This window comes from Rana temporaria, chromosome 4 (assembly GCF_905171775.1).
Source record: "Rana temporaria chromosome 4, aRanTem1.1, whole genome shotgun sequence".
Taxonomy (NCBI): Eukaryota; Metazoa; Chordata; class Amphibia; order Anura; family Ranidae; genus Rana; species Rana temporaria.
The window spans coordinates 442,132,170-442,142,214 of NC_053492.1; the positions used below are offsets into that span (position 1 = coordinate 442,132,170).

Genomic DNA, 10,045 nt, shown 5'->3' on the forward strand with positions numbered 1-10,045 from the left:
TCAGAGGGATCTGGTATTGGGGTCACACTCAGAAAAAATGGTATTGGGGTCACATTTAGAGGAATGAGGAGGAGGAGACTGAGAATGAGGGGGCTGTGATCCCCCCGCACACACTGAGCTCTCCTCTCCTCCACCTAATTATACTTCCTCCTCCCAGTCAGCTGTGTGTCTGTCAGGCTTCGCTCGCAATAAAGTTATTCCAGGAAAAAAAAAATCCAGCACCGGGCAGACAGGAGGCGGTGAGGCCGGCAGCGGTGACAGACGGAGGCGGGAGCGGAGATATCCACCTCACTGCGGGTCCGTCTGACTGAATGAGAGAGACGGCCAACCCCATCCAGGAGGGAGCCCGCCACCCCTTACACCCCGCCATGGACGGATTCGCCGGCAGCCTGGGTGAGTGAGAGAGAGCTGGGCTCCCCGCCTGTCTGATCAGAATACCGGGGGGCTCCCCGCCTGTCCTGACCCCTCACCAGTTCTCATACCATGTGTGCTAATAATTGGGACCGCCTGTCCCCCCCCCCCGCTTACCTCTACCGATGGCTGACCACCTGTCCCGACCCCCGCTTACCCCTTACCGAGGGCTCTCTGCCCATCCCAACCCTCGCTCACCCCTACCGAGGGCTCTCTGCCCGTCCCAACCCCTGCTCACCCCTACCGAGGGCTCTCTGCCCGTCCCAACCCCCGCTCACCCCTACCGAGGGCTCTCTGCCCATCCCAACCCCCGCTTACCCCTACCGAGGGCTCTCTGCCCGTCCCAACCCCCGCTCACCCCTACCGAGGGCTCTCTGCCCGTCCCAACCCCCGCTCACCCCTACCGAGGGCTCTCTGCCCATCCCAACCCCCGCTCACCCCTACCGAGGGCTCTCTGCCCATCCCAACCCCCGCTCACCCCTACCGAGGGCTCTCTGCCCATCCCAACCCCCGCTCACCCCTACCGAGGGCTCTCTGCCCATCCCAACCCCCGCTCACCCCTACCGAGGGCTCTCTGCCCGTCCCAACCCCCGCTTACTCCTACCGAGGGCTCTCTGCCCGTCCCAACCCCTGCTCACCCCTACCGAGGGCTCTCTGCCCGTCCCAACCCCTGCTCACCCCTACCGAGGGCTCTCTGCCCGTCCCAACCCCCGCTTACCCTTACCGAGGGCTCTCTGCCCGTTCCAACTCCCCACTTACCCTTACCGAGGGCTCTCTGCCCGTTCCAACTCCCCACTTACCCCTACCGAGGGCTCTCTGCCCGTCCCGACCCCCACTTACCCCTACCGAGGGCTCTCTGCCCGTCCCGACCCCCGCTTACCCCTACCGAGGGCTCTCTGCCCGTCCCGACCCCCGCTTACCCCTACCGAGGGCTCTCTGCCCGTTCCAACCCCCCACTTACCCCTACCGAGGGCTCTCTGCCCGTCCTGACCCCCGCTCACCCCTACCGAGGGCTCTCTGCCCGTCCCGACCCCCCGCTTACCTCTACCAAGGGCTGCCCCCCCTACCTCTACCGAGGGCCCTTCCGGACCCCCCCACTTACCTCTACTGATGGCGGACTGCCTATCCTGACCCCCCCATATACCAGTGCTGTTCTGTCTCCATGTGTGGAGGGTTCCGGTCCTGTGTGATTAGACCTACAGATGAGGCTCCCGGGATTTACATTCATGTCTGCCGCCAGCTGTACCTTGTTTATGTATTGTGGTCTCTTCCAGTCATCCTGTATATGGGGGGGGCTCCTCATCCTGTATATGGGGGGGCTCTCTCATCCTGTATATGGGGGGGCTCTCATCCTGTATATGGGGGGCTCTCATCCTGTATATGGGGGGCTCTCATCCTGTATATGGGGGGCTTCCATCCTGTATTTGGGGGGGGGGGCTCTCATCCTGTATATGGGGGGGCTCCCATCCTGTACACACATGCAGTAATTTCACATCCAAATCCTATTCAGGGTGTCAGCATTCCATGTCCTTTCAGTGAGAGATGAATCCATCCACCCACACCTATCAATCCCCATATTATGTGCAGTACTATGGAAGCTGTGTGTGTTACTATATGATTTGTGCATTGCCATAGATTTTATCTACCTGTTCCCACCCAAAAATAAATGTAGACAGATATATTCATACACAAATCCAATACGGGTCTTGAGGGGGCTGAGCTCCAATGAAATGCTGTTGCTTGGACTTCTCTCCTCTGAAAGATCGATGATTGGCTCCTATACCTGTTTTTTTATTTGTATGGAGATTTCTTTGTGGGTGAGCACCCTGGTATTTACCTCCCACAGTGTGGTGACTACCCTGAGGGGAGGGGGGGGGGGTGGTATATGTATATATTTTCTATCTCTCCTATATTTAAAAAATTCTATATTTGTATACATGTTGGACAGGTGGATATCTACCATAACAGAATTGTTAATTACCCTTTTTGCTTGATGTCTCTATTGTGAACCAAGACAGGTTCACACTTAGGCCCCTTTCACACGTGCGGACTGTATGGCCGCTTTTTCATCCATCCGTTTGCGGATGAAAAAAGGACGTACATTGGTCCCTATGTGATTGCGGGTGTCAGCGGATAAACATCCGCTGACACCCGTAATCGTCCACCTCCGCAAAGATCCGATTTTGCGGACGAAAGAAAACCCTATTTTCTCTTCTTCCATCTGCGGATTGGATGAACACTGACACACGGTCCGTGTTCATCCGATCCCCCATTAGGGAGAGCGGAGAGAAGACAGGGCGGTCCCTGCACAGTGTGTGGGGACCGCCCTGTCAGCCGCCAACTCAGCGGGGATATACGGAGCGATCCCCGGTGAGCTTACGGACACACGGAGGCGGATCATTACTGAACTGGCCCGTGTGAAAGGGCCCTTAGGCGGCACGACTTCGGGGGCGACTCCGCAAGGCGTCCTGAAGACTTCAGAGGCGACCTGCAAAATGACCTCTGTTATAGAAGTCAATGCAAGTCGCCCCGAAGTTGTACAAGAACCTTTTTCTAAGTCGGAGCGACTTGCGTCGCTCCTATTAGAACGGTTCTATTGCATAGAATAGGACGCGACTCGTCAGTCGGCTGAGTCGCTTGACGAGTCGCCCCAGTGTGAACCGGCTCTGAGTTATTATTCCATTGGAAAACTGTTAAGTTACACGTACACTATATTGCCAAAAGTATTGGGACACTTGCCTTTACACACACATGAACTTTAATGGCGTCTCAGTCTGTAGGGTTCAATATTGAGTTGGCCCACCCTTTGCAGCTATAACAGCTTCAACTCTTCTGGGAATGCTGTCCACAAGGTTTAGGAGTGTGTCTATGGGAATGTTTGACCATTCTTCCAGAAGCGCATTTGTGAGGTCAGGCACTGATGTGGATGAGAAGGCCTGGCAGTCTCCGCTCTAATTCATCCCAAAGGTGTTCTATGGGGTTGAGGTCAGGACTCTGTGTAGGATATTTACATAGCTGTGTGCACATATCATATGTGTAGGGCCGAAACAACTATTCGATTATGAAGTTAATCGATTACCATTTTCATAATCGATTAATCGGCCAGTAACATAATGGGGTTAAAAAAACAAAAATTGGCCCTTTATAGTGCAAAAAGAGAAAATCGCTACTGTAAATATTAATTTCACTGTCCAACAGGAAAAAATTAACCCCTTTACAGTAGCGATTATTTGATCTTTTTGTACTATTTTTTTTTTTTTTTAACTCCCCATTGTTACTAAACATCTCAGGCCAGGGTCACACCTAGTAAGGTGTAAGGGCCCATTCACACTAGGAACTGCATGTAACTCGCACAGGAATGCTCTGAATGTCCCTGTGCGATTCACAGGCAATTCATTTTCAATGAGCTGAAATCGCGCTGTAAGCCCCACCAAAAGCAGTGCATGTACTACTTTTTGGAATCACGTTCTGGTGCTGCCAAACTACGTTTACTGTGTCATTGGTTTGCATCAATGCCTGCTGCGAATCACAAGGGCGGTGCGATTTGAATGTAGTGTGGGAAATTGACATGGAAAGCTGGTTTCCCGCACGGCATTCTAGTGTGTACAGCCCTCTAACACACTTGTGTAGCCAGACAATTTAGGTTACATTCGCGTGGCTGACTAGTGCTGATGTGAATGACGGCAGCAAGAATCTGCCAATTCCGGCAGCTGTTTTTTCCACCTTTTTTAAATTACAGGTTGGTGGTGGCTGCAGCTATCTGTGGCTTTCCACAGACATGATCACAGGTGGGGGGAAAACAGCTGCAGGAATCTGAGGATTCCTGCCACGGTCACTCATTGTTTGCTTGTATGAGTTGCAGTACAGGGACAGATATTTGAATCCGTAGTCTTTGAACTGGAAGCATCTGAGACGCGTGCATTAATACACATTTTTTTCAAGCATTCCAATTGGGTCTATGGGGGATTCTGCCCCATGAAAGCTTCAGACAACACAATGAGCCTAGGTTCACACTGCTGCGAATTCAAAATCGCGGTAAAATGCGCGATTTTACCGCAATTTCGCGGCCGCGATTTTGCTGCGATTTCGGCCGCAATTTAATGTAAATCGCGGCCCGAAATCGCAAAAGTAGTACAGGAACTACTTTTTGAAATCGCAGATGCGGCGTCGCACTGATTAGGACAGTGCCATTGCCGGCAAATGCCGCCGATTTGAGATGCGATTTGACATGTCAAATCGCATCTCAAATCGTTCCAAATCGTACCCAGTGTGAACCAGGGCTCAGGGGGATTTACTAAAACTGAAGCACTCAATCCTGGTGCAGCTGTGCTTGGTAACCAATTGGCTTTCATCTTCAGCTTGTTCAATTTAAAGGATCACTAAAGGAAAATATTTTTTTAGCTAAATGGCTTCCTTTACCTTACTGCAGTCCTGGTTTCATGTCCTCATTGTTCGTTTTTGCTTTGAAGTTGCTGTAATTCTGCTCTGATCTCCACACTTCCTGCTTGTCTGGCTCCTTATGAAAAAACTCATGGCAGCTTTTCACGGTGGTCCAAGCTGTGTGTCTAAAACTCCTCAGAACCAATCAGATTCATTTTAAAAACAAAACACTGCCCTGGATTTTTTTTTTTTTTTTTTTTTGTGTGTGTCTCTCTCTAAAAACGAAAGTGAAACTGTAGGCACATTATATGATTGATTTGTATCTATTTTTAATCATTTTAAAAAGGAATCGGTTAACTTTTATGTCTCTATACCCTGTAAACAGTCATTTCAGCAAAAAACATTTTTTTCCTTTTAGTGACCCTTTAACTTTGCCCATAAAACCTGGAAGCAGATTGGTTTCTATGCAGAAGTGAACCTGATTTTTGCACTCTCCGGCTTTAGTAAATAAACCCCATTGTGTGGATCACTGCGATCTTCCTTCTGGTTTGGCCAGCACATGGATGCAGCGTATTCACGTTTTAAAGCTTTGCTTTCTCTTCTCTGTATAACATGGAGAGATTGCCTTTTAGTTGCGGCTCGTGTCTGAAAATCTTGTGCTGCCCCGATCACTTCCAATGATCGGAATCCCTTATTGCAGCATCCGTACGCAGGGCATATGCTTTGAGCAGTTCTTGAATTGCTTGTGTCTGTTACTTATGGGACCTTTTTATCAGCAGCTTTATGCATGTTTCTAAGCCTAGCGTCGCAGTGCTGCGGGTTAGAAGTTGCGCTGAACTCGCACAATTTAAACCCGGTAATGCAGTTTAACTTTGGAAGTGATTTGACAGACATCTGTGCGGGTTCCTGCACAGAGGTCTATTAAAATCGCACCCGAAGTCGCCAAAAGTAGCGCAAGAACCACTTTTGGGAATCGGTGTGGTGCCGCACCGATTAGGACAGTGTTATTGCTGGCAAAAGCCGCCGACGTGACATGTCAAATCAGACCAATGTGAACCTAGGCTCATTCTGTAAATATTAAAATGCTGCTGAGGGCATTCAGGCAGGATGGTGTTTTTGTGAAGTGCAGAGCTATTCAGAGCAAATCTGTGCTTTTTTTTTTTTTTTTTTCTTTGGGTGTAATTGTTCCTCATTGCAATGCACTGCGTTCTATTGTCTGAGCTGTCAGGCCTCAGGTTCTGTTTTCTTTGCACTGATCCTGGGATGCCTTGTATCCAGCCCAGACTATGCTTACCCTGCATTTATCATGTATGATTTCATAGATGGAGGTATAGATTCCCATCAGTCTGTGAAATTCATAAAGAGTGATGTAGCTGCTCCATTAGAAATGTGTCTCACGGGAGTGCAACAAATGGCACAACTTGCAACAGATAAGAGGTATATATCGTCCTACAGACACAACACTACTTATGTGTGGCACTTTTTTTTTTTTTTTTTATGCTTATTCCATACATACATTTAAACAAAAACATTAAAATTACAATAATTTCATTTTAGTTCCTAAATATACAAAGGGGGAGGGGAAAAAAAGTAAACCAAACCTATAAATATATTTCCAGTTCCATTAATATTGTGCTGTTCTCCACTTCTTAATTTGTTATAAGTTCTCTCCCTCTCCCTCCCTCTCCCATCATATAGTAAGTTACTAGAGTCAAGCCAATAGGACCATATTTTATTTCATTTTGGGGGAACGCCCCTATGTTTTTTTATATACTAGTCGTTCTCTTTTTTAATATATAATTTATTTTGTTACCCCCATTGCTTATGGGTTGGTGGCGTAGTAGCAATCCACTTTTGTAAAATGAGTTGACGTGCTATGTAGAGGGATCTAGTCCACATTGTATACATCTTTACAGGTAAAAACTCCATCTGGAATTATTGCTAATTTAGGGGTACTTGTTCTATCTGTCCGAGATATTGTGGTCAGGGTCAGGAACACTTTCTCCCAGTATCTATGAAGCTTGGGACAGCGCCATAACGTATGAATAAGGGAACCTTTCGATGCTGTGCAGCATTTTACTCCATCATGGAAGAGGCCAACTTTCACCAAACCACATGGTTTTTCAGCTCTTTACCGCCACCCTTTGGGCAACTTCTGCAATTGTTGTCTGATCTTTAGCATTGGTTCTGAGCATGTGTGTTTGGACTTTAGTCCGATGGGCTTGTGTACACACGATCAGATTATCCTCCCTCAGACATTTGTTGCCGGAAAGTTTGAGGGCATTCACAGCGAACATTTGTCCGATGGAAAAACCGAAAATAAATTGTCCGGTGGAACGCGCGCGCACACACGGTCGGGTTGTCTGATCAAACACGTCTGTCTTAACTGTTGCTAAAAAAGCCAGATTTTGTGTGTGTTTGTGTGTGTGTATGGGCCTTTAACCCCTTCCCTACCGGCGCATTGTAAAATGACGCTGGCAGGAACCCTCCCTTGATCCGGGTGAACGTCATATCATGTCCTGTGTTCCTGGCGATCTATTGCGGCAGCGCTCGGGTGCCTGGCGGCCGCGGTTGCCGCCGGGCTCCCGCAGCACTCTGCAACAGCTGGAGGTCCGCTAATTGCATATCCCTGTTTTAGATCATTATTTCCACTGACTGACTAAGAGGGGTTTTTTTTTTTTTTTTTTTCTTTTTATACCTCATGTGGATATTAGGATTGTTTACACATTTTTCATTCACTTATTGATTTATGATTTGTCATATATTGGAGCAATCCTTTTTTTTTTTTTTTTTTTTTTTTTTTTTTTTTATTATTAATAGTGTTGTTGCACACCAAATTGCTACTTGGATTTTTATTAAACTTTATAGATTTTCTTTAGCGCAGTTTTCACACTTTTATTTAATAGTGACCTAGTATCAGTTTAAAGCAGAACTTTTACTAGAACTTCAGTGGATACAACTATCTTGTAAATGTAGCGGTGACAAAACGGTGCCTGTGCCAATTTTTTTTTTTTTTTTTTTTTTTTTTTTTTTTTTGCTGAAAATAAAAATCTGCTTCTAGTAACTAGCTTCCTATTGGCTAAAACAAAAACGCTCAATCCTGAATACGATCGAAAAACTCTTTGGACACACCCGTAAACACTCAGGTGTGACTGTGTCCTGAATGGGGCCCAAGGCTTCTGACTACATCCACACCACCAGAAATGGGTCACAGATCCCGGTTTGCATCACCCCCAGTATGTTTATGGTCTTTCCTGTTCATTGTGATTTACGTTCTTCTGCTTGGGTTGAGCATTAAGAAAGACTTTACAATAATAGACTGTTTACCCTCTAAAGTAATTATTGTTTATAATGAGCGCCTACATGTTGCACAATGCTATTGGAATACATGTAGCCATTCAGTGACATTACAGCTTCACCAGAACAGGAAGTCATAAGAAGACACATTATGGAGATGTTTACATGAGCTTCCATCTGTTATAAACATAACACTGGTCCCCCTTCTTTTTAGCTTAAAGATGAAATCTAGACAGAATCTTTCAGTAATTTATTAAAAGTTAAGTTCTTACTTTATTTTATTTTTTTTTTTATATTAGCAGCAACCAAGTAATCCCAAGATGAATGTTTGTTTATTGATCAGATCTCGGTCCTCTGTATTTCTTTTTAGTATGATCAGTGTCTGCTTTTCCTTTTGAACACCGGTCATATACAATCCCCCTCCTGTAGTACCTAGGCACAGCGAGTGGCAATTTTATTATGACGCCACTCGCTGTTGTGGGTGAAGCTGGAAGTCTCAGGCTCCCGGTCTGACCAACTTGCTTAGGCTGGCCATAGATGGATCATTTCATTTTTTAGCCAACAGGTAGGAAAAAAATTAACATTCCTTTCATCCACACAGTCCAGGCACTGAGACGTATTCTGACAGTGGTGGCTTGCTGCTGTAAAAAAAAACGCGGATCAGCGGCTGCTGATCATGAAAATTTTTTCAGCAAGTCCGTTCGACAGAATCGTAAGAGCGTCTTCTATTGAATGGGAGCAACCGCACATGGACCAAAAATTGTATGGCTCTTGTTAAACTGGTGAAATTTTGATTAACGTATGGTAGAGCTGCACGATTAATAGTCAAGAATAGTTATTTATCACTTTTTTTTTTTTCCTGTTGCGATCTTGACAAAGTATTTCCCGATCTTTTGTATGCAGAGAATTCTCTCTGCTCTCAGCTATCAAAATAAAGGAAGAAAAAAATCTGGGCCATCTGCCAAGTATCGGAACATTCTTTATCAGTGGAAGTTAAGTCTAAACATTGTAACAATTTGCCTTTTACATCAAAGGAATACACTTCTGTGTAAATTAGGAAGTTTTACCACTTAAATACTAAACCTTTTTTTCCTGACATTTGTTCAAGTTAAAATAACTTTTTTTTGCTAGAAAATTACTTGGAACCCCCAAGCATTATATCATTTTATACATTACATTTTTTAGTAGAGATCCTAGAGAATAAAATGGTGGTTAAAAAAAATATAGAAAAATACCACGCTATCTTCTAAAATGACAAAGTGAAGCAGCTAACACGGCAAAGTAGATCAAAATTCAATAGGAATTTGTAAAAAAGTGTAGCGCTAAAGTGTGACAAGAATCAAAATATCAAATGATCAACATCACCATATGTGTACACCAAAGTGAAAGAAAGTTCATATGAAAATGGCATATATAAACAGAGTCCATATAGCGTCCAACTGATATGTGAGCATATACCCACTAGGTCGATCAAACTTTGTGCGAGTCAGTACACCTTGGGGAGGTGCCACAGAAGCCTCAAGTACTGGAAAATCTTAATCTCTTTTACTATTATTGGATTTCCTGTTTGAACCCCTTGGAGTAACAAACCTGAGGTTTTATCGAGATTTTCCAGTACTTGAGGCTTCTGTGGCACCTCCCCAAGGCGTACCGACTCGCTAAGTTTGATTGACCTAGTGGGTATATGCTCATCTGGGTTCAAGCATTTTGGTAAGCCTTTCTAATATACGGTGGTGGATCTCCTATCAACTTTCCTCTCAAGCAGTCACTTTTTTCACTTTTTTATTATATTTAATTTTCTTTCTGGTCATTACTAGAAAGAATATTATCACATTTCAATTGGACGCTATATGAACTCAGTTCATATGAAAATGGCATATATAAACATTCTTTCACTTTGGTGTACACATACGGTGATGTTGATTATTTGATATTTTGATTCTTGTCACAAGAATCC

At 45.4% G+C, this 10,045-nt stretch overlaps 1 protein-coding gene across 4 annotated transcripts in view; it reads left to right on the top strand.

The window, feature by feature from the left end:
* Window positions 1-201: 201 nt before the first annotated feature.
* EML4 (EMAP like 4) overlaps window positions 202-10,045 on the top strand; it is a 239,149-nt gene continuing 229,305 nt past the window's right edge. For 3 of the 4 annotated variants that reach the window (XM_040351517.1, XM_040351519.1, XM_040351521.1), the window contains exon 1: window positions 203-393. In XM_040351517.1, coding sequence (XP_040207451.1) covers window positions 312-393 — 82 coding nt within the window. In that variant the 5' untranslated portion in view covers window positions 203-311. Of the gene's footprint in view, window positions 394-10,045 lie in introns of all 4 variants that reach the window. The other variant, XM_040351522.1, reaches the window with a different exon arrangement.